This window comes from Sturnus vulgaris, chromosome 12, assembly GCF_052056855.1.
Source record: "Sturnus vulgaris isolate bStuVul1 chromosome 12, bStuVul1.hap1, whole genome shotgun sequence".
Taxonomy (NCBI): Eukaryota; Metazoa; Chordata; class Aves; order Passeriformes; family Sturnidae; genus Sturnus; species Sturnus vulgaris.
This window is the reverse complement of record NC_142254.1, coordinates 20,677,083-20,700,814: the sequence shown is the minus strand read 5'-3', so window position 1 is coordinate 20,700,814 and position 23,732 is coordinate 20,677,083. Positions and strand designations below refer to the sequence as shown.

Genomic DNA, 23,732 nt, shown 5'->3' with positions numbered 1-23,732 from the left:
TCCATTTGTGTGACTTTATTGGAGTGCAACACAAATCGGGGGGTGATGCCAGAGGGTTTGGAGGGAGACACCCCGGGATCAATCCCAGTCACCATCACCTTCGGGATTGTCGTCGCGGGGGGGCTCCTGGAACTGGATGTTGGCCAGCATGTCCCGCATGGCCGCCATCAGCCTGTTCACCCCCTGGTTGAGGTCCTGTGCTGCCCCGGCCTCGTCGTCCCCGTCGTGCCGGATGTCCCCCTACGACACAGCAGCACTGTGGTGGCAGGGACAACACTGGTGCCAAATTAGCACCCGGCTGTTGCCAGCAGTAGGTCCTGGAGCAGGAACACCATGGGGGAATGGTGCACCCAGCGTGCACTCACCTCCAAGTTAAAATTTGGCAGCAGCGAGCGGAAGAAGAGGGATAAAGTGCTTTCATTGGAAGGATGGCTTGTCCTGAAAGACACAAGTGGCACTATGGTGAAGGTACAGCTCAGTTTGTGACTCCTCAATGGGATGTGGCGGTGCTGGGAGAACCATGGTGGTGCTGGAATGAGGGATGGAACTGGGGGGCTCCAACGGGATTCTGGATTCAGGCAATTCTGAGCAAACCAGTTACTAAAAGCACAACCAAGGCCAGGTTGGCAGGGGCTTAGAGCAACCTGGTCTAGTGGAAGGTGGCAGGGGGTGGAATGAGATGAGCTTTAAGGTCCTTCCAATCCAAACCATTCCAGGATTCCATGATACTACCAGCTCTGCTCTGAGGGGGTTGGTGTGGAACACACACATGGCATCACCCCCAACACCAGGACTGGCTGTACTTAAATCTCCATTGACCCCAAACCCTCCCAGTCAGCCATGGCCTGGGTTTTCCCTGGCTTTTGCCCTATGGCTGGGGTCACCAGTGGTGACCATCACAGGAAGCAGCAGAACCAGTCCAGCCTGTATCTCTGCCTGCCTGGATCTCCTCCTCTGCCATGGAGGAGGAAATCAGCACTGAGTGCCCGTGTGCAGCCTGGTCTGGGGCTGAGGGCATGCCAGGAACATGGCTGGCTGTGCCAGCGCAGGCACCAGCGGTGCAGGTGGTACCTTTCTGGTCGGGTGTAGGAAACAATGGAATCCAGAGGAGGGAGAGGGTCAAACCCCATCACTGGCTGTGATGTCACCTCCTGCAGGGAGAGGAGATAGGAGGAGATGAAGGAGAAAACAAGGGATGAAGGCTGTGCATCCAGCAGCAGCCAACATGGGCCCACAGAAGCCGTGAGTGACAGGGGCTAGGATGGGGCCAGAAGGGACACAAGTGCCACCACAGCAGGTGCAGCCACAGCCCCTGTGTCCCATCAGGCCCCTCACCAGAGGCAGGGCTGCTGTTGCCTCCTTCATCTCCGAGAGGATGATGTGCCGGTAGATGTTCCTGGGAGCGCTCTGGTATCGGATCTTCCTCCTGAGGCAGGGAGGGGACAGAGCAGTGAGACCTGAGCAGGCACATTCCCATTTCTGCTGCTCCAGGTGCAGCATCAGCAGCTTCCCTGGATCTGGGGGACAAGGCCATATTGGATGGAGCTGGCTCAGAGCAAGCCAAAGGGGGTGGCAGCTGCTGAGCTCCGGAGAAAGAGCGGAGAGCTCAGGAATGAGCAGACTGACCTTGCTTTAGGACACCTGATGACTCTCTCCTGTTTCTCAGCACTGGGAAGTGTTTCTAAGCTCTCATCTGCCCTGTGTGCCCATCCCTGCCCTTCCAGGCCACCCCTCCACCCTCTCCAGAATGTTTCCAGGTGACAGCCAAGCCTGGGGAAGGCAGTGCAGGATATACAGTGCAGGTTCAGCTCTGTATTCCCGTTTGTGAAAAGCAAGGAAGAACCACAGCCTTCGTGACCTTTGGCATCAAGACCAGCAGCTGTGGGGCTCTGAGCCCTGCCCCAGACACTGGAACTGCTGCTGCCCAGGACAGACCCTCTGTCCCACATCCCTGGCACAGGAACCCTGCCCTCCACCCTCTGTGCTCACTTGTGCTCAGCCTCCTGCACCAGTGCATTCCGGGCCTCCACCATGCACAGAACCTCGTGGACGTGGGGCTCCAGCCAGGCCATGACAGCCGGGTCCTTCCACAGGGCGTGTGTCCTGCCCACGTACAGGGATGTCAGCTGGTTCAGGGCGGGTGACTGGCTATGAGAGATGGCTGTTACTCACGGCATCCTCCCCCTCCTGCTCCTCACAGGATGCTGAGGGCTCAGCCCTGCGCTGGCCTTTGCCGTGGGAACACGAGAGGACTTGCAAGCTCCTGCCAGGATGTTGCCATCCACCTTCACCAGAAGTTCTGCCTCCATCTATTTTTAGGCTAAGCAGAGCCATGAAATGAGGGAACACTGCCTTGGCCTGAGGGAGAACCTTTGCAGACTGAGGAAGACCACATGTCAAGGGAAGGCAGACTGGTTGGAGACAGCCTGCCCTGGGAGGACACACACGTTGCTCTCCTCCCTGCACACACCAACAGGCTCTGGGGTGAACTTCTGACCCGTCCACTTTGAGGTGAGGTGGGTCTGTCAGCCTGACCCAGAGGCCATTATGGAAATCCATTATCAAAAGGATTATCAAATGAGCCTACTCAGGGAACCCAAACAAGCTCCTCCATTAGCTGTCTGAGCATGCAAGATCCCCGCCGCCGGCAAAATCGATCCCTTCCCTTTGCTGAGAACATCGCCAGGCCTTACCTGATCTGGGCATTCAGCCCAAAGAAGGGGTGGGAGGCAACCCTGGCATCAGGCTGCACACTGCAGTGATCCAACAGCGGCATCAGAACTGCAAGACAAAGGCAGAGAACTCATGTGGACCTGCTGGTGAGGGGCAGGGTGGGGTGGGGTCACCCCTGCAGAGTCACTCCCCTGCTCAGGGCCAGAACCCCCTGGGGCACCAACAAGGACACAAGGAGAGGGTGAGGACACTGCTGGTCCCTGTGCTCACACTGGCATTATTTCAGTCACCCCAAAGAGCAGCCTAGATGTTTCCAGCCCCCACAAACTGAATCTCTTTTGGAGAGCTGGTTCTTCCTGCTGCACACACCCTCCCCTGGGCCTGAGGGCTGTGTGCTCCTTTCATGGACAGCAGCACCCACGGGATGAAAGGGAGAGTGATGGGCACCCATGAGGAGAGTGCATCCAAAACAGAGCTGTGCCTCGGAGGGAGAGCCAAGGAGACTGGCTTGTCCTCGCTTGGGGCAGCCCTGAGGAGGTGAGACATCTCCCTGCTCTGAGATTGCAGCTCTCATCCTCCCCCAGCCTGCTCACCCCTGACCACTGCTGGTGAAGGAGCATGGCTGCTCTGGGGAGGGAGGACAGAATCATGGAATCACAGAATTGTAAGGCTGGAAAAGCCTCTAAGATCATTGAGCCAAATCATTCCCACAGTACTGCCAAGACCACCCATAACCCACGTCCTCAAGTGCCATGTCCACATGGCTTTTAACCCCTTCAGGGCTGGGGACTCCACCACCGCCCTGGGCAGACTGGGCCAGGGCTAGACAACACTTCTGCAGTATTGAACTTTGAGGCCTTTTCTTCTTTTCCTGTCCCTGTTCCCTGGGAGCAGAGCCCGACCCCAGCTTCCCCTTCTGTCAGGGAGTTGTGCAGAGCCAGAAGCTCCCCCTTGAGCCTCCTTTTGTCCAGGCTGAGCCCCAACTGCCTCAGCTGCTCCAGCCCCTCAGTGTCCGTGCTGGGATGAGGAGCCCAGAACTGTACTCCCCCCACCACGCTGGGCACAGGCACTTCCACTCTGACTCAGGGCTCCCTCCTCAAAGGCCCTTGGCAAATTCTGCCTCTGCATCCGCCTGTCAGGAATCCAGTCCCGGCTGTCCCAGAGGAGGACAGTGACACAGCCCTGGAGGGTGGCCTCTGGTGGGGACAGACTCACCGCTTGGGAACATGATGAGAGCGAGCTGGATAAGCCGGGCCGCTCGCTCCCGGGCCTGGCTCCGCTCCAGCTCCGGGCGCTCTTCCTGCTGGCTCAGGAAGAAATAGGCCAGTGGCACTGAGAAGGCAAAATTGGGCAGCTGGAACAGATTCCGGTGACTCTGCAGGATCAGACACAGAGTTACTGAGAAATGATGCTGTGCATCTGAGAGTTACTGAGAAATGATGCTGTGCAGCAGAGCTGGGCTGTGTGGGCTTTGGTCTCTGCCTGCTGGGGTTAAGTGAGTTCCCAGTCACTGGCTCGGTGCCCCCACAGCTGAGTGAGCAATTTTAAGTTTTTACAACTATTTGCAGGACCAGAGGATTACAGGAACCATCAGCCCAGCCTTTATGGATCATTCCAATGCTGCTGGGATGCCAGGTGGGCTGTGAGATCCCCTCCAAAGGTCTCGCCTGGTGGAGAGCACCCCAGGCACCTACAGGCCACTCACCTCCCACTCCTGGAAGAGGCGGGTCAGGAAGGTGTATTCCCTGGCCCGGAGGGACAGGAAGTCAATCAGCAGGAGCACACAGAGAGGGTCGTTCTCAGGATCAAGGCTTGGGAGCAGGGGGAGAGAACAAACTCAGTGTCACAACAGCTGAGAGCTGCCCTGATTTCTGAGTCAAACAGCCTCTCCCAGTGACACCCAGTGACTCAGCAATTGGAGAGAACAGGAACACGGTCGCTCCTGCATGGCCAGCAGGATGACAGAGTGTCCCTACAGAGGGGACAGTCCCCTGCCACCACCCACGAGGAGCATCAGTGGCCACAAACTGAGCGGGCCACACTTGCTCTGCTGAGACTCCAAGCTCAGGACACAGTTTGGCAGTCACAGGCCACCCAGGGCCCCTCCTCACCCCTCATCTCTCCAAGGGCACCAGCACATCCCTGGCACAGAGCTGTGCAGCTCCAAGGGGTGGGAATGAGCCCATAACAAGCCGAGGAGCAGGAAGACACCTCTGGGGTGACTGTGCCCCCAAACCCAGACACTCCACGCCCGGTGCAGGCACCTACCTCAGGATGAGCTTGCAGAACTCCAGGGCTGTGCGGGGACAGCCCCTCTTCTCCAGGAACATCAGGTGCTTGAAAAGAGCCAGGAAGAAAGCCCTGCATGGGGAACAGCAGCAGGACTTAGAGGCCAGATGTGGAAAGAAGCATTTTGTGCCACTCAAAAAAGGGGACACAGTCCTCAAGAGCTCCTCACCCCCAAGCAGCACATCCTGGTGTGCCCTGCAATGCCACAGACCCTCCATGCTCCCATCTCTTGTTTTTGTTATCTTTTTGTGCTAAGAACAGGGACAGAAAACTCATAAACTGCTCTGGAGACTGGGACCAAGACAGGTAACTCCCCCAAGTCCACATCCTGCCTTGTCACAGTGGTGTGGGGACGGTGACACAGAGCGGGGAGGCCCAACACCTGAACTGGTGATACAGGTCACTGATGGCACAAAACATGTCAGCCAGAGGGACTGAAATGTGAGCACCCTCCAGGTACAGCAGTTTGGGAGAGATGGCTTGGGTCAGCTGACTGGAAAATTCCCAGAATAAAGTCACCTTTCCCAGCAGCTGCAGAGATGGAGTTACATAAAGACCCAGGCTGGGAGGAGTGTGAGTGCTGGGGGTGATGGCTGGAAACACACAGCAGGAATTTTTGTCATCATTTTGGGCTAAGGGCTACTAATGGCATGAGAAGGATATGACAGGGAGGGACAGTTCCTACTGCAGGAAAGTATCCTTTGGGAAAAAGGATGCTTTGTGCAGAAGCTTCCATGCATGAGCTGCCTGTGCTCCAGCACCATCCCAGGAGCGCCCAAGAGAAAGGGACACTCAGGGGTCTCCCTGGATGAGCAGCACTGACCAATCTGGGTAGCTGTGGCCAAACGGGGGCCAGGAGCTCCAGCTGAGCCTCCCCCTGCTCCCCAGCCCTGCTCACCTGTTCTCTGGGCGCCGGTAGTCCAGCCTGCAGGTCCCGCTGGTGAGGCTGAACACGGGGTGGAAGGCGCATTCCAGGCTGTACAGTGCCCGCTCTGGGGACAGCAAGGGCAGTGTCAGGGACAGGACAGGGACACCACCCCAGCACAGCACTGCCCAGCACTCAGTCTATCCCAAAAGACAAGAAACCAGCTCATTCCCAGCCCAGGTACTTGACGCAATATGATGGCAACAGGTACCAGGGCACTGAGCGCTTCCACATTCTGGGTGGCAAAAGGAACCATTCTGGGATTGAGGTTGGTCCAGGAAAGGCCAAGCTCCTGCCCTCCACTGCCCTTGCCAGGGAAGGATTTCACACCAACACATCTGCTCCTCACCTCACTCTTACCTATGAGATCCCTGGCCATCTCCTGGTCCTCCTGCATGCGGCACACGTCGCTGAGCTGCAGGAGGGAGTCCACGTGGTAGGGGTTCATCTGGAGCAGCAGCTGCACAGGAGCATTGCAAAGATTCTGTGTCATTACTGCTGTCTCAGGAATTTGGTCACTGACCCAGGTACTTTCCAGCACCCAGCTCTGTGACACACAATGCCAAGAGCTCCCTTAATCCTGCCCTGTCAGATCCATCCCCAAGCTGGAAGGGCACAGGGAGCTCTGTCCCCATCACGTGCAGGATGGGAGCCCTCAATGACAGCAGCTCCCTCCCAGCTTTTCCAGCAGAGGCCATGCCAGGCCTTTGCTCATCTTCACTATCCTCCTCCAGATCTCTTTAAGCTCCTCCATTTCCTTGGAAAGGAAAGAACGAGATGCAGGCACTGTTACAGTTTGGGCTTTTTATCTATCCCTCAACAGTTCTGAACATTTGATCAGAGTTTTGCATCCTCTGGGTACTGAAAGGACATTTGGACACATTTATTACAAATCCAGGAATGGTAATGGATAATAATGATAAATAAATATTTACTTCCTGCTTTACTTCCTGAGAGAAGTTTAATTTAAAAGCTTTCTCAATTCACTAATTATATTATAAATAGGCTACTTTTCTCAAGTACCTAAAACCTCAGTTCAGTAAAAAATACTGAAGCTACTACAAATCTTCTCAGAGTTTAGTTTGGGGATTTCTTTTTCTCCTAAAACTGAAAAAATAAAGCTTCCAAAGCTCCAGCAGTTTCCATCTGCAGGGTGGGGACCCGTGGGACCACCTACAGCACAAAGACTGGATGTTCCAGGCTGGTCCAGCTTGCCTGCTGCTTAACCTCTTCCTTAAGGGGTAAAACTCTTAAGTTCCTTTCTAGTCCACTTTTTTGGAGGACCTGAAACACTCAGGGTCACTGTGATGGGAAAAAGCCAAGAAAAGGTCACTGAGACCCTTTTAACCTACCAGTAAGGGCAGAAAAAACATTCACTGAACAAGAGGCTCCCCAAAAGTAATGTTTTATGTGCTGAAACCACAGCAACAAGGCAGAGCTGGGCTCCAGCTGCGCCAGGACTGTGGTGACCATGGACAAACTGTCTGGAATTGCCAAATCCATCTGTTAGATCTTACCCTTGATGGAAAAGGGGAAGACTTCAAGCTGCATAAATGTCCTCAGATTTAGCCAGACCCCCCTAAGAGGGTCAGAGCATCCAGATTAAAATACCATGGAAAGCCTGTCTTGTGCAGTGGGGGACTGAGCTTGAGCTGTCCTTGGGACACTCACTGCTGCACAGGAATTACCTTGGCTCACTTAATCCAAATCCCTCAATCCAGGCAGAACTGCTGAGCTAGAGAGAGCCCTGTGGCCCTGAGCAGAGGGTGGGAAAGCAGAAGGAAGTAAATTTTATTTAGCAGACAATGGACTCTTTAAAGAACATCTCCAGGGCATGTATCCCAGCTCATGTGGCCAGACCTTTCAGAGAAACATGCCTCAGTTATGGTTTAGTTGGGTGCAGAGTAATTTTGCTGTTGCTTATCACTCCAAACTATAAATGTTACCATACAACTTAATGAGCTCAGACACGCATTAAGTACTCCCAACTCAAAAGCCTGTTTTGCTGAAATACCAAGGAAAGACACATTTTTCATCCTTGCAGGAGTTTATAAATAGAACAGCTGTTAGTTTGGATTGCCAGTTCACTATGGGTTTATACAATACTCCTCCTTTCCCAGCTAAGAGCTGAGACAAGGGAGCTTTGTTCCCACCCTTTCAGCCAAATGGACACTTCCTGTGGGTTCCTCTCTCAGAAGGTGACCTGGCACATGCTTGGCAGAGCCACCAAGGCTCAGCCACCAGCCACCAGGCCTCCTCTGCACCAAGGAGGTCACTGATCAATAAGGTGACAGCACAGCACTCAGTGCTGCCTCACCCCACTCAGAGGGACACAGGGCTCTACTGCCCAAACAAGTCCTAACAGTGCAAACAAGACTGGAAATAAATAATCCAAGGCTCTGCAGAGGGATCTCGACAGGATAGATCAAGGGGATGAGGCCAACAGGATGAAGATCAACATGGTGACATGCTGGGTCCTGCTTGTGGGTCACAGCAACCCCAGGAATGGTACAGGATGGGGAAAAGTGGCTGGAAAAGGACCTGGGGGTGCAGAAGACAGTGGATGGACACGAGCCCAAGTGGGCAGCAAAGCCACTGGCACCTGGCATGTGCCAGCAATGGTCATAGGACCAGGGCAGTGCTCATCCCCTGTGCTGGCACTGCTGGGGCACCTCCAGTCCTGGGGTCAGTTCTGGGCCCCTCACCCCAACACAAATAGCAAAGGGCTGGAACATGTCCAGGGAAGGGCAACAGAGCTGGAAAAGGGTCTGGAGCAGCAGGAACAGCTGAGGGAGTTCGGAAAGGGGCTCAGCCTGGAGAAAAGGAGGCTCGGGGGGGCCCTTCTGACTCTGCACAACTCCCTGACAGGAGGGGACAGCCAGAGGGGTCAGGCTCTGCTCCCAGGGAACAGGGACAGGACAAGAGGAAACAGCTTCAAGCTGTGGCAGAAGAGATTCAGATTGAATATTTGGAACAATTCCTTCCCCAGAAGTGCTGTCAAGCCCTGGCCCCAGTCTGCCCAGAGCAGGGGTGAATCCTTGGAGGGATTTAAAAGCCATGTAGATGTGGCACCTGGGGTGGCCTTGGCAGTGCCGGGGAACAGCTGGCTTAGAGGCTTTTCCAACCCAAATGATTCCACTGGAATGTACCAGCCCAGACTCCCAGGGAAAGGGGCTGCAGGAACACAGGAGGGAACAGCACGACCAACCCAACATACCACGATGTTGTTGGGGTCCATGGACTCCACAGCATCCAGGAACTTGAACTGGACCTGCTGGTACTCACGGTGGTGCTCAAAGGTGAAGTGCTGCACCCCCCTCCGGGTATCCAGCAGCTGCATGGTGATACCTGCAGGGTGCAGGGGAGACCTGGGTACCCCAGGAGAAATTCCTCTGCTCTCTCACAGCATCAAGAGCTCACTCCCATCTCTAGGTCCACAGACACATGTGTTTTTGGAAATTCCCAGAGAATTTTGCTCTTTCCCCCCCCCCATCATGAATCCAAGCCCTAAACCCGCCCAAAAACCCCAGGCCACTTGTTCTCCCTAGGGATACTTCTCATGATTCAGCAATTCTGATGCCAAGATGGGAAGCACCCATGCCTTGCTACCTCCAAAAGAGGGGAAAAACCCAAATCAAAAGGTACAACTCCACAGAGCTCTCTGTTGAGGCAGGAGGTGTGTTTCCACCAGCTGAGGAGCAGTTCCCTCTTAGAGTCCACATCTCATGATCCTCTAAGAGGACAGGAGGCAGCCCCAGAAGCCTCACCTGTCTTGCTGTAGCGTGGCCAGGTGTTCTTGGGGGCTGTTAGCCACATGCTGCGCACGTACTGCCGCTGCCTCTGCCTTGGCCTGGGGAGGGGAACACACAGGTCACAACTTCTCTGCACTGACACAAGGAGGAGGGATGAAACCATGTCAAAGGGAAAAATGAGATCCAGTTTCTTCCCCACAGAGAGCTGCAAAGAGCTGTGCCCAGAGTGCTGTGTTTGCCTTCGAGACACAACATACCTGTGCTCAGGCTTTGCCTTATGTGCACCATCTAGGCCAGGCAGTGCCTCCAGCATCTCCACTTCCAGAGCTTCTCTCCCTGTTTTTATCCCTGCCAAACTCTCATCTGCCTCTGTGCTTCTAAACAGCTTCCCAGGTCCAATTAGGAGAGATCCACATGCCTCTGACTCATCTCTCTTCCCAGCAGGGCCTTCAAATGTCAACTGGATTAGTTTAAGCTGCACTCAAAAATGCACAATTTACTGGTTTAGGAGCAATTCAGGATCAAGACTCCTATGAGGGAATCACATCTCCTCAGAAAGGAATCCTAGACTATCCTGAGTTGGAAAAGACCCACAGGGATTATTAAATCCAAGTCCTTGCCCTGCACAGGACAATCCCAAGGAACTGCAATTTCTTCCTCAAGCACCAAATGCTCTTCCAAAGACTCTCTCCCCTCCTTCCACCTGCACTCCTCCAAGCTCAGACCATTCCTGGTTTTCACGGAAGTGAGAGGGGATGTTGTGGATGACAGTGAGCACAGTGCAGTGGATAAATGCAGAGACATCACACCCAGGGAGCTACAGGTTCCCTGGGCCTCTGGAAGCAAATGCAGGAGACACACTGGAATTATTCAGGGTTCACTTTCTGTCCAGAGGTTCTGGAATGGCAACAAGGGATAAATGGTGGAGAAACAAAATCTATGTGTCTGCACTCTGTGAACTTGAGTGAAAGGTGGTTTGGAAATAAATGAGAAGGGAAAGGAGCAAAAGAAAAAGCAAATGCCTGTAAAAGCCTGGAGAAGTCTTTTCCCTTGTACATATAGCAGAAAATATTCCTGTCCCAATAAGCAACTGCTAAACGAGTAACACACCCTGAGCCTGGGATTACCAGCCTGGGTGTGGCACTGAGGATTCCATGAGACCTGCCAAGGGCAGGACAGACACACCTCCTCTGATTTGGAAAGGCTTTAATATCAAATTCTGGACCCACCTCTGGTCCCCGAGCACAGCACGAGCCCCAAAGTATCTCTTCAACTCATTCTCTGGATTCAAGTTTCTGAGAAAGCAGAAAGAGGAAAGAAAAGCTCCATCAGTTAAACAGTGCCACACTTTCCATCAACACCCAGCACCCCAAAGTGCCTCTGGAAAATCCCCAAACGGTAACACAGTCCCCAGTGATCAGACACAGCATGGAGAAAGGAGACTGAAGCTGCCAGAACTGGAAGGGAAAGCCCTGCTCCATCAGACAGGCGTTCTTGCTGCTCTGCTCCAGAGCTGGGGAATACTGCTGCTGCCCTCTCCAGGGCGGCTGCAGCCTTAGCTGAGATGTTCCCTGGAGAAGCCTGGGCTCGGGAGCACAAGTGAATCTCATGTCAAGCTTGACACACCAGGGCTAGTAGCACCTCTGCAGAGGTTCTCCCAGAGGATCTGAGGCTGGAAGGTCCCTCTGGAGACTAATCTGCTCCTGCTCTGCAAGCAGCAGAGAATGGCCGTCAGAACCAAACACAGCTTCCAGAGGAGCGGACAGGAGCAGTGATGTACACAACCATCCCAACCCTTTCAGTCAAGGTGTGGAGTTCCCGGCCAGATCACACTGGGAAGCTCCTCAAGGAGCAGGTATCCTGTGGCACCAAGGCCAGAGGCAGGTGGCAGCCAGCAGTACCTGTGCTCCACATAGAGCAGAGGCCGGGTGTCAGTGGTGATGCCACCCTGGCTCTGTGGTGCAAGCCTGGGGTCCTCGATCCTCTCCAAAAGGCTGTCGATGTCTTCCAGGTCGTTGTCTTCCTTAAGAAAGGCAAAGCCAGGGCATTTATTACAAGGTGAGTCACGGCAGCCTACAGGTCACCCAGCACAGATCACACACAGCTCATCCCGGTCCCTGCATGAAGGGCTGTGGCTCTTCAGAGAATCCCAGAATGGTTTGGGTGGGAAGGGTTTAAAGCTCATCCAGTTCCACCTCCCACGGTGCTCCAAGCCCCGACCAACCTGGCCTTGGACACTTCCAGAGATCCAGGGTCAGGCACAGCTGGGCACCCTCCCCACCCTCACAGGGAAAGATTTCCTCCCAATACCCCATCTAACCCCGATACTGGGAAGGCATTTCCCCTTGTCTTGACACTCCAGGCCCTTGTCCAAAGACATTTTATTAAATAACAAGTCTCCATTCTCTACTTTCCCCAGAAGCACCAAGTTACTGCTGTGAGCCTCATGACAACGTCTCAAACTCGCATGACTTTAATCCAACTCTCCCATTCCTCATTTTCCAACCACCCCAGGAATCCATCCAGCTGCTCACATCCAACAGTTATACAACACTTTAACCCTGATTTACCTCTATTTTCCCCCAACAAACACCAAGTGGCACATTTCTTACGTGCCTATTTCACATCCTCCTCATGATGTCCATGGGTGGAACACAGAATTCCATTCAGGACACACAAGCAGCACTGCCAGCCTATCTTTTCAAGCTAAATTTAGGCCCTGTGTGTGGAATGCACACAGGAAAGGGAGAATGTGCTCTGCATGGATGTGCTGGAACAGAGGTTGTATTATCCCTTGTTGGCAAACCAAACTGCCTGGGCCTGGCTGTCCCCCCAGCCTCCAGCTGGCATGTGTTCCCCTGCTGCTCAATATTCTTGGATTGGGAAAGGAAACAGGCTCTCCAAGAGGGTTCTCCACATCAGAAACTCATTCCTGAGTGGCATTCCCAGGGAGGAGGTGGCCAGCTGGGCGCTGGCACTGCTGTCACAGCTTAGCCATTCACTCCAGAATCCGGTGGCTCAGGATGTTGAGCAAAGAATCTCCCTGGAGTGAACAGGGAGGTTGGACTCCATGATCTGGGAGGTCTTTTCCAACCTTAAGGATTCTGTAATTCTGTGAACAGTTCGGACTCAAACCTCACCAGAAAACCAGCTCCCACCTGAGCCTCACTCCTATTGAATTAAGATCAATGACTTTAATCCATGTGCTGGCTCCAGCTCTGGGGTCCCCAGCAATGGAAGGATGTGGAGCTGTTGGAATGAGTCCAGAGAAGGCCATGGAGATGCTCCAAGGGCTGGAGCCCCTCTGCTCTGGAGACACCTTAGAGCCCCCTTCAGGGCCTAAAGGGGCTCCAAGAGAGCTGGAAATGGACTTTAAACAGGGGATAGAGTGACAGGACAGGTTGGACAGGGCTTGGAGCCACCTGGTCTGATGAAAGGTCTTCCTGCCCACAGCAGGGGATGGAATGAGATGAGTTTTAAGGTCCCTTCCAATCGAAACCATTCCAGGATTCCACAATTCTAAAGAGGCTTCTTTAACTTTAAATTTTGAAATGGCTTTTTTGCCTTGAATCCCTCCTACATGCACCTCAGAATTCCAACTTTGCCAACCCCACTGGAGGAACCAGCCTGGCCCCTGCCTCAGAACACACACAGACATACCACAGTCTCTCCTGCTGAATTTTTCTTGGTTTTCCTTTTCTTTTTTTTCTTCCGTGGTTTGTTATTCGTTGCCAGCTGCAAAGACAAAGGGAAGAGCTGTCAGCATTCCCATGAACTGCAGGAGTGCCAGCTCCATGGGAAGAAGAGCATTTTCCACAGAGATCAGCACACTGAGGGTCCTTAAATGAAACCAAAATTCACCCTGTAGTGTTTGTTAGTGGGTGGAAATCAAGACACAATGAGAAAATGGAGGAAAACACCAAAGATTCACAAAGAGTTGAACCTCAGCTGACTTTCACATCCATGTCTGAGGCTACGAAATCAGGAGAGAAAAACGTTTAGCTGTGCCAGGTGTGGAGGAAATGCTTCAGCATCTTTCAGTTCCCAGGATAAGCTGCATTTCTGCTTTTCAGGAGAGCAGGGCAGTTCCCAGTTTCACTCCCATTTACACAGAAACCAACACCTGACAAAGGTCCCAGCACCAGAGTGCCTCTCCCTGCAGATGCAACTGCTTCAGCTCAGGATGCTGGGAGGATTCCCTAAGTGACTGGCACAGCTGGCTCTTACCCAGATTGCAAAACTGGCAAGCACATTTCCAGGATCTAGCAGGTAACTCAGCAAGGGATCACAGCATCATGGAATGGTTTGGGTGGAAGTGACCTCAAAGTTTATCCAGTTCCTACCCCCTGTCTAGGCAGGGACACCTTCCAGTAGACTTGGCTGCTCCAAGCCTTGTCCTGGTTCTACCCAAGAGCAGCAGCTGCCTGCCCAGGGCTCCCATGTCCTACCTGGAGCTCTGGGAGCAGCCACAGGTGTGTCCTGCAGTGCTGGCACCACAGAGTCACCAGGTCAGGAGCCCTGGAGCCACTGCTCACACAGGGACCCACTATCCAGAGCACTTAGAGGCCACTGGCACAGCTGGAATGCACACAGACAGTGGACTTTGCTCCTCTGCCACCCAAATCAGGGACAAATCCCAAATGCACAGCAAACAAGTGAGACCAGAGGCCAACCCCCTTTGCTCCCCCAACCCTCTTCTCCAGTGAGATGTGGGCTGTAACTGCCATGGAAAATTATTCAATGCCCCTTTCCTTACAAAATCCTACAAGGACACACTTCTGGTCTGATACAGACCACAGGAGGAATCTTGATACCCAATGACAACAAATCACTACGGGGAAAAAGAGGTTCAGTGTTCAGTTGACACTGCTTGAAGTCTTCACATCCCCTGTTCCAAAACAAATGCCTCCTTGAGACCACTCCTCCCTGGCCCGACCTCAGTGCTCATGTGGACACAGCACAACTCCTTCCTTTGGTGCCTCCTCTCTGCAGCTGGAAAATCCCTCTGGATCCTACACACAAACCCAGCCCTCAGCACCGAACTGCTCATCCTGCCCCAGATGCGAGTTCCCAGGTTTGAGTGTGTGTCCCTCCCGTGGGTCCCTGGGAGCAGTCACCGTTTGGTCCGGCTGTTCCTGCCCCTCTCTCTGCCCATCACCGTCCGTCTCCTCAGTCACAGCCCCTTCCTTGCTCCTGTCCTTGCTCCCCTCCTGGTTCCCTCCTGCCGTGTCCTGCTCGCTGAGCCGCGTGTCCGGTCGCTCCTCTCCGGCCGCCGGCTCATCCTCCGACTCCTCAGCTGGGATCTGCAAACAGAGGGACAAGCTGCAGGGACAGCCCAAGGATGGAATTCCCACAAACAGATGGAGTTTTGGACACCTCTCATGTCAAGCATATCGCCCAGTGGCTGCCCGGACAGTCCCATGCACATGGAGGGGAGCACAGGACCATCACGATGTGTCCCCTCACACCACTGACCCCACTCTTTGCTTGGAAGAGCTTCCAAACCCAGCCTTGCCTATGCTCCACAGCCAGGCCTCACGGAAGGACAGGGAATGGATGGGGCTGGATGAACAGTCTGGAGAGCAGGAGCAGGCTCTGCCACCCCAAGGACCCAGCAGTGCCGCCAGGGCCCTTCTGACACCCAGGTCTGGGATCTCCAGGCCTCTCTCCCATTTCTCCCAGTTCAGCCCCAATTGCTGCCCCTCACCCTTCCCACTGGCCCACCACCCAAACCAATCACTGACCCCAAATCACAACCATACACACTGTCACCTCTGCCACCCCGACTCTGAGCCCCTCTCACTCACTGCCCCCCGTTCCCCCCAGTCACCCTCAAATCCCATCCGCCTCTGCCCCCAGGTCATTGTCACTCCAGCTACCCCCAGTGACTGTCACCTCAGCTGTCCCCCAAGGAAGTGTCCCCCAGCAATGTCCTCGTCTGCCCACCCAGCTGTCAACCCAATCACTGCCCCCAGCTATCGTCCCAGTCACTGCCCCCGAGTTATCCCCCCAGAAATGTCCCCCTACCCCACCTGCCCCTCAGCAACCTCCCCGAACCGCTGCACCGCGGAGCCCCCCAGCTTTGCCCCCCCTCACCAGCTCGAAGCGGTTGCTGACGCCAGCGCGGCGCGGCCCGCGGGGCCCCTTCCCGGGGGCTGGCGGCGGGCCTCCCTCACGGGCGCGCTCCGGGCCGGGGTCGAGGCCCAGCTCGCCCAACCCCGGCCCCTCCTGGCCCCGCTGCTCCCCCCGCAGCCGCCTCAGGGCCCGGCGCGACATCGCCCCCGCCCGCTGCGCGCCTGCGCCCAAACTGCGCCTGCGCACCCGCCGCGCGCCGGCCCCGCCCGCGCCCAGCGCGCGCATCCATTGGCTGATGCTGAGCAGGCCACGCCCCCTGCGCACCGCCATCTCCGTCGCGCTCGGCGCGTGAGATATGTCCCGGAACCGGAGCGTGAGAACGGGCACGGGAACGGGACACGGGTGGCGACCGACACACAGGCTGGGCTGGGCCCGAGTTGGGAGCGCACAGGGAGTGGGGAGAGGGGCGTGGGAATGGGGAGCAGGGTGTTCCCACGGTGCTGTGCGGGGTCACGGGTGGGCACAGCCCGGGGGAGGAGAAGGGATGGCGGTGGGAGATGTGCCCGATGAAATGGAGTGCCCCCATCCCCGACCCCCTCACATCCCGCAGCGCTCTTCACCCCGCTGCCCCATCCACTCAGGCAGCACGCGGCCCCAGGACAGCCCAGCGGGTTTATTATGGAGGGAACATACAGAACAGCCATGCCAGCCCAGGGCACCGGGCACCCCGGCACAGCCAGGGGGGCGAGCGCAGGGGCTATGGGTGTCCCACAGCAGGATCCATCCCTCAAGAGCTGCCCCGCAGCGGGATCCGTCCTCCCAGGAGCTGCAGGTGTTCCACAGCAGGATCCATCCCCTTGGGGGCTGGTGGCAGGGACAGAAGGGGACGGCAGGGACAGCAGGAACGGGTCCTTTTGACCCCTGGTCCATAATGTATATAAATATAGAAGCTGTGTGTATCCATCCTATGTATATATGTACATCGGGGGGCTGTGCCGGGGTGACCGGCACCCCCGTGGCGACCATCACCGGGGCTCCCGGCCCTTCACTTGAGCCACGCGTCGCTGTAGAGGGAGCGAGCCTTGGCGTGGCGCCGGGACGCGGCGCTGGCGTTGAGGACGGCCACGCTGCGGCGGCTGGAGCTGACCACGTCGGTGACGAAGCCGGCGCAGTCGGAGCAGACGTCGCGCAAGACCGAGCCCTGGGCGTAGATGTGCGGGAATTCCTCCTCCACCCGGCGCCAGCACGGCCCCGAGAGCGAGCTGCGGCACAGGGCACCCCGTCAGCCCCCGCCGGCGGAGGAGGAGGAGGACGGCAGGGGGGGAGGAAGGCTCAGGGACTCACTGGAAGGGTTCTCTCCGGCGCAGTGGCGGGGCCTTGGACAGCAGCGAGCCTGGCAGACTCTCGAAGCCCAGCGCGTAAACGGGGATGTGAGCCAGCTTCTTGGAAGGCATCTTCATCTGCAGGAATGCGGGAGTCAGGGCGGCATGGGACAGGGACAGGGATGGGGTAGGACAGGGTTGGGATAGGGACAGGGCACACAGGGATGGGAATGGGTCACAGATAGGTGCAGTGACAAGGCAGGACAGGAGTGGAGTGGGATGGGGCACGGACAGGACAAGGGACAGGGACACAGAGGCACTGCCCAGAGCCAGTCCCTTACCTTTAGACTGCAGGAGCTACAGACAGACCTGGGGACAGAGAGAGGTGGGTGAGAGGGGCCATTGTGGGGACCCTGCTGCTGCCCTCCCAGCCCTGTGACAGCACAGCATGGCACAGTTGGGCACAGCGCTCACCGCTTGCAGAAGAAACACGACGTGGGCCAGGAGAAGAGAGGAAACTTGGCCCTGCAGCAGCAGCAGACCTGTGGGCAGAGCAGGGTCAGCTGGGGGTGGGTGGGGACACATGGCCCCCAGTCCCTCCAGTTCCCTGTCCTCATTCCCACCTTCCCCCTCCGCAGGCTGCTGTACAGCTCCTTGCTCTGCAGGAACTTCTCCATCTCAGCCTTGACCAGCACCCTGCGCACGTTGATCATCTCCTCCACGGTCAGAGCCAGGCTCTCCACAGGGTGGCTGAACTCCTGTGGGACAGAGTGGGATGTCACACTGGACTGTGGCACAGGGCATGGTCCAGAGCACTCCTGTGCCAGGGCAGAGCTCTCGAACATGGGCAGAGCATCTCTGGCACAAGGACCTCCCAGCCACCATGTGTCCTCGTACCAGGCCGCCATGTGCCCACAGTCATGCTTGCCTGGTGTCCCCAGCCCCAGTGTCCCCAGCTGGTGTCCCCAGAACCCACCAGCCAGAGGTGCTTGGAACTGCTGGCAGGGGCAGCACTGGATCCATCCTCTGGCCTCTCCTCCACAGCGCCGAGGGCAGCCCGGGGCAGTGTTGGGCCATCTGGCAGCGGGTGGCAGCTGGCGGGGACAGAGCCTGCAGGGAGGGACAGGGAGGCCATGGCAAGGACATGTTGCCTGGTGCCACCAGGGCTGAAAGGCATGGCACAGACCCCCTGGGGACAGGGACATGGAGACCCCTGGCAGTACCTGAGCGGGGTCGGGGCTCGGGCTGCAGCGGTTCTGGGTCCTGGGGCACAGCCTGGTCACCCCCCAGCTGGCTCTGCAGCTGCGCCAGGTCCTGCTCTGAGAAGGAGCGATCCCGCTTCAGTGGCACCTCTGTGGCTGGAGAGTCCTCATCCTGCAAGGCCACGGGCACGGTGTCACCAAGGGCACCCTGGCACCCCCCGTGTCTCCCCACCTCTGCAGGTTCTCCCTTGCCTCGGAGAGGTTCATCTCCTCCATTTCGGCCAGGGTGGGTGCTTTGAGCAGGACACGTGGCCGTGGGCGCGCAGGCATGGCGCTGGCAGGGCACCGGGACAGCTCGAGGCAGGAGCTCGAACTCAGGCGGCCGGCACAGGCGTGGGGGATGCATGGCAAGGAGCTGTATCCTGCAGAGGGATGGGCTCAGTGCCGTGGGGATGGGCACCCAGGTGACACAGCACAGCAGGGAGGGGACACTGGTACCTTTCTGCTCCACGGGCCGGAGCTTCCGCTCCTGCCTGATCTCCTCCAGGATCTTCTCATGAAGTGTCCTCTGCTTCTGGGGCAGCGGCCGCAGCCGCCGCTCTGATGCCTGTGGGATGCACACGTGGGACCTCAGGTGGTGGCCATGGCCCAGGGATGGCACCCATGGGACCCACCAACACTTTCATGACAGGGAGGTGGCCTGGTGCTGGCACTCACCTGCTTCAGGGGGGGGCGGGAGCGGATGAAGTCAAGTATGAGCTCATGGGCATCTTTCTTCACCCGGGGGGGGATGTCTCCATCCACCTGGAGAGGGAAGGGGGTCAGTGCTTCCTGCTGGAGGGTGGCAGGATGGAGGGTGAGGGACTGGCACGGTGGCCACGCTCACCATGACCTTGCGGAGTTTGTAGTTGCGGGCACGGATGTCCTGCATGAGCATCTCGAAGGGCGTGAGCTGGTATTCGGTGGGCAGAGGGTTGAACTGCTTCTCCTGTACCTTCTTCAGCTTCACACCGTGCCGCAGCTCCCGCATCAGCTGCACCCACAGCCGGGCCTGGGTGCACACATAGACACGGCATCAGCATCCACCCGTCCCCAGCACAGCCCCCATCCCCAGCACGCTGCCGTACCCAGTCTGTGTTGCGCAGGTTGCCCAGCTCCGCCGCCGGCCGCTCCTCCTCTTCCTCATCCTCCTTCAGCTTCTGCAGTAGCTGTTGAGGCACAAGATGCTGTCATCCTGTTCTGGTGGCACTGAAGGTCCAGGTGCACTGAGGTGCACCCCAATTCCTGATTCCCAGCCAGCATAGAAGTCTGGGAGAGGCTGTACGGCCAAACACTGGCACTAGCAGCCCTGGTTGGGATGGGCAGAGGGGGCATTGCAGCCTCCCCAGTCCCTTGTCCTTGCAGGTGGTTTCCCCGGCAGGGCCGTGCTGCCAGCGGGCACTCGTGCTCACCTCCTTGGCATCGCGGATCTTGGCGAGGAAGGCCATGAGCTCCACGGTCTCTGCGAAGAGGGCACGGCAGACAGCCTGGTAATGCGCGGGGGCGCCGGCGGGATCGGCCAGGCGGGCGGCACAGCAGCGCATGGCCTGCCCGAAGGTGCGCACGGAGCGAGGCGGCCCCTCGCCCCCCTCCTCCTCCTCATCCTGCCCCCCATAGCCCTCGTCGGCCGTGGCGCAGCCGCTGTCCTCGGAGTCGCTGTTGGTCATCAGGTCGATGAGCTGCTCCAGGCGCGGGCTCAGCTCCCGCTCCTCGTTCTCGTCCAGTCCCCAGTCCAGCGCCCGGTACACGGCAAAGCCCAGCGACTGCACCATCTGCGGGGGACAGCACCGGCTGGGGACCGCATGCACCCTGGCACCAGCTGTCCCCGCTCCCTCCTTGGTACTGGGTCCCGTCCCAGGACCTGTGAACCCCGGGCGAGAGGGGCAACCCCACACTGGGCTGTGATGACACACGGGGCAGGTCAGCGGCCCCCACGTACCTGGGCTTCGGCGGAGGGCGTCAGCAGCGCGGGCAGGTCTGGGGGAGGAGGGCAGAGTCAGCACTGGTACCCCATGCTGAGTACCCCACCCCGCATCACCCAGGGATGTGGTACCCACCCTCAGCTGCTCACATCCCCAGCTGCTCCTCCCGTAGCTGGGATCCCTTCCCTGGCTCATCCTGTGCTGTCCTGGTCCCAGGGCATGGCTCCAAGGGACACTGGGCACCTGCACTTTGAGCCCTGCTATCAGTCAGTGCTGGGACAGCCTCCCAAAGGGCACATTGAGAGGCACAAGCACCCATGTACCTCTCACCTCCAGATCTGGAGGGAGCTGAGAGTTCTGCATCCATGGGGAGATGCCCCCTGCACCCCTCTGGGATGTGGGCACCAGCAGAGTGGGGACTGGCAGCCACAGCTGGAGCATGGTACATACAGGGAGCCCAGGACATGCTTGTGGACAGCTTGAACCCTCCCGGCAGCTGCAGGAAAAGGAATACGAGTGGCCTCTGCAGTGTCCCCAGGGCTCCCTGCCCCGCTTCCCTCATCATTAGCTCTGCATTGAGCTGATCAATGCGGCAGCCACCAGGATGTGCCAGTCGTCTGCCAGCCGTGTGCAAGCCAGGAATGGACAGGAAAGCTAGCACCAGTGGTGGCCCTGCCATGGTACCACACACGAGCCCATCAAAAAAACATGTCCTGGACTGTGCCCGGTTCCCACTGCAGTGCCAGCCCCTGGAATGCCACCTGGTGAGTCCCAGCAGTTCCTGCCAGTCAGGGCACAGCTGAGAGGGGAATTCCCATAGGATGAGAGCAGTTCTAGAGGGTGCTGCTGGTTCACCCAGCCCAAATCCAGGCCTGTGCCCTGGCAGAGCTGCAAAGGCACTTGCCAGGCTGGTGCCACCACCTGCAGTGGCACTCAGAGGCACCCGGAGCCCTCGCAGCCTCAGGCTTCACTGTGAAGGCTTCACTGGTTCATCCCTGGGGAGATGGCTCAGGTTGGCACAAAGGCAGCCTGGGAGCAGGAGGTGACACAGTAGCACTGATAGGTGGCACTGGCAGGTGACACCGGCTCCAGCCTTGTGGTGGCTCATGGAAGGGTGTGGGGCCATTCCCACGCAGGACCAGTGGAGCCGGTGTGACCACGCCATGCACAGCTGCCACGGGCACGTGCCATGCCTGTGCGTGTCCCTGCCCTGGCCATGGGGCCACCTGCACTGAGGACACACAGTGACCCACAGTGTCCCTGCCTCCTGTGAGCAAGGCTACACAGTGACTCCACGACACCAGGTGCCATCCCCATGGCCTCACTGTGGGGTGGGACAGGTGGAGGCGTTGGCCGTGCTCCAAGTGCTCCTCGTGGCGTCGAGCCACCGGTGTCACCGCTGGCAGGCAGCCTGGTGCCACTCCGGAACTGTCACAGCCATACCTGGCAGTGCAAGCCACCTGTGGAAGGATGGCTGGGAGGCCAAAGGTCGGGGATGGGGCTGTCCCGTGTGCCTCCCGGAGTGGGAGGACAAGGTCCCCTGTGGTGCAGGTGTGGGTGACGGGTGCCCGTGCATGTGCCGTGTGGGTGTCCATGTGTCGGTCCATCTGTCCTTGCTGTGTGTCCTGCAGCCCCATACTGGGTGCCAAGACCATGCAAACACCTACACCTGGCTCTAGCCTCACTGGGTCACCTGGGACACCCAGTGCTAGTGACCTTGTTGGTGCCAGTACCAGTGCCACATCAATCCCAGACCCCCAGGTCACCAGCCCACCCTCTCCTGAAGGCCTCAGGCCACTCCTTCCACCGATACCGTGCTGGTGTCAGTCCTCCTTGCCAGGGCCTGGGCTTGGGGCTCACCCTCATCCCTCCGGTGCCACCTTCCTGCTCCCCAGTGCTGGGACCGGTCCCTTTTCCTGTCCTCGCAGTCCCTCTGGTGACCCCCTGCACTGCTCCCCTGCTCCCGGTGCCTCGATGCCTGCCCCCCTCTCCGGTGCCACTTCTCCTGCCCATCTGCCGCTCCGGTACCGGTTCTTCCCTGCCGGTCCTTCCCCCCGGGGCCTCTGCGGGTTCCCCCCCGCTGCCGGTACCCCCGGTCCCTCCGCATTCCCGAGGCTGGTGCAGCACCCCCTGCCGGTGCCGGTAAGTCCCGGTGCCGGTAAGTCCCAGATCCCCGCTCTGGGTGCTGGTAAGTCCCGATGCCCCGGGTCCCGGTGCCGAGAAGTCCCGGTGACAGTAAGCACCATATGCTGCCCCCGGTGCCAGCAAGCACCCGTGCGGGTAAATCCCACAGCTTCACTCCTGGTGCCAACAAACCCCGGTGCCGGTAAGTCCCAATATCCCGGATCCCGGTGCTAGTTAACCCTGGTGCCGGTGAGCTTTGGTGTCCCCGTGCCGGTACGTCCCAGTTCCCCGTTCCTTGTGCTGCTAAGCTCCGGAGCAGGAAAGCCCCGGTGCCGGCTCCCAGTGCCGGTAAGCTCCAGTGCCCCACTGCCGGTGCCTCGCTTTCGGTGCCCGTAAGCCCCGGTGCCCCGCTCCCAGTATCGGTAAGCTCCGATAAGCCTCAGTGCCAGTAAGTCCCGGTGTCCCGGGTGTCGGTGCCAGTGAGCCCCGCTAAACCTTGGTAAACCCTGGCGCTCCGCTCCTGCGGTGCCGATAATTCCCAATGTCAGCAAACCGTGGTGCCCCGCTCCCGGTGCCTATAAGCCTCGGTGCCCCTCGGTAAGCCCCAGCAAGTTCTGATGCCCATAAGCCCCGGTAAACCCCGGTAAACCCCGGTAAGCCCCGCTTGGCGGTGCCGTCCCGTCCCCCCCTCCCGCGGGCGCCGCCCGCTCCCGCCCCCCCCGGGCGGCGGCGGCGCTCACCGTGCGGCGGGGCGGGCAGGCGGAGGGAGCCGTCGGCGCGGAGGCGGATGTCGGCGGTGCGGAGCGGCGCGGGGGCGACGGGGGCGGCGGCGGCGGCGCGGCAGCCCTGGAAGCAGAGTGCCCAGGCCTGCTCCTCGTTCAGCGGCTGCTCGTAGCACTTCAGCACCTCCTCCAGGGACAGCTCCCGCGGCGGCCCCGCGCCCGCCCGCGCCATCGCCCCATCCCGCACCGCCGAGCGCGGGCGGGGCGCGCCGGGCGGGGGAGACGGGGCGAGGCCGCGCGGGGCCACGCCCCAACAAGCCACGCCCACTCCGGCTCCCCATCCCGCACTGCTGGGCGCGAGCCGGGGGCGGGGCCACGAAAGGGAGGGGAGGGGCGGTGAGATAGACCCCGCCCCCCGCACCGGTACCGGCCTCGGTACCGGCACAACCACCGCCGCAGGCGCCCACCGGGAGGGGCCACCGGGCGGCTCGGCTCGGCTCGGGGCGGGGCCGGGCGGTTCGGGACGGTACGGTACAGAAACGGTACGGTGCGGTGGGGCACGGCACGGCGCGGTGAGCTCGGTACAGTCGGGCATGGCACGGTATTGTTTGGCACAGCCTGGGACAGAATGCGATGGGGCAGTAGAGTGTGGAATGGCACAGCACGGCTCGGTACAGTATGGTGTGG

General features: G+C 58.4%; 2 protein-coding genes across 2 annotated transcripts; both read right to left on the bottom strand.

The window, feature by feature from the left end:
* Positions 1-15,932, bottom strand: TCF25 (TCF25 ribosome quality control complex subunit). The gene is made up of 18 exons (XM_014874515.2): positions 15,736-15,932; positions 14,757-14,942; positions 13,300-13,374; positions 11,541-11,662; positions 10,869-10,934; positions 9,655-9,737; positions 9,105-9,235; positions 6,248-6,347; positions 5,861-5,954; positions 4,942-5,034; positions 4,379-4,484; positions 3,889-4,048; positions 2,694-2,781; positions 1,990-2,148; positions 1,336-1,426; positions 1,072-1,151; positions 366-438; positions 1-240 (listed from the first exon to the last, which is right to left on the bottom strand). Exons 1-18 carry the CDS (start codon positions 15,913-15,915, stop codon positions 79-81), a joined length of 2,049 nt encoding a protein of 682 aa, XP_014730001.2. The 5' UTR covers positions 15,916-15,932; the 3' UTR covers positions 1-78.
* A 678-nt stretch (positions 15,933-16,610) lies between these two features.
* Positions 16,611-23,292, bottom strand: SPIRE2 (spire type actin nucleation factor 2). The gene is made up of 15 exons (XM_014874428.2): positions 23,064-23,292; positions 20,217-20,254; positions 19,690-20,049; positions 19,366-19,446; positions 19,125-19,289; positions 18,956-19,042; positions 18,737-18,845; positions 18,491-18,660; positions 18,260-18,410; positions 18,013-18,146; positions 17,660-17,794; positions 17,511-17,578; positions 17,378-17,405; positions 17,059-17,174; positions 16,611-16,976 (listed from the first exon to the last, which is right to left on the bottom strand). The coding sequence occupies exons 1-15, from the start codon at positions 23,275-23,277 to the stop codon at positions 16,760-16,762; spliced, it is 2,073 nt and encodes a 690-aa protein (XP_014729914.2). The 5' UTR covers positions 23,278-23,292; the 3' UTR covers positions 16,611-16,759.
* Between the last annotated feature and the right edge of the window lie 440 nt (positions 23,293-23,732).

Bases quoted from the DNA above. Each gene is read 5' to 3' on its own strand.
- TCF25 (XM_014874515.2), bottom strand. From the start codon at position 15,915: ATGTCGCGCCGGGCCCTGAGGCGGCTGCGGGGGGAGCAGCGGGGCCAG. The intron at 6,348-9,104 runs GTATGTTGGGTT...GCTCCTGTGCAG, and splicing joins TGGACCCCAACAACATCGTG to CTGCTGCTCCAGATGAACCC. The intron at 5,955-6,247 runs GTAAGAGTGAGG...TGCTGTCCCCAG, and splicing joins GATGGCCAGGGATCTCATAG to AGCGGGCACTGTACAGCCTG.
- SPIRE2 (XM_014874428.2), bottom strand. From the start codon at position 23,277: ATGGCGCGGGCGGGCGCGGGGCCGCCGCGGGAGCTGTCCCTGGAGGAG. The intron at 20,255-23,063 runs GTGAGCGCCGCC...CTCCTCCCCCAG, and splicing joins CCTGCCCGCCCCGCCGCACG to ACCTGCCCGCGCTGCTGACG. The intron at 19,290-19,365 runs GTACGGCAGCGT...GTGTGCACCCAG, and splicing joins ACCTGCGCAACACAGACTGG to GCCCGGCTGTGGGTGCAGCT.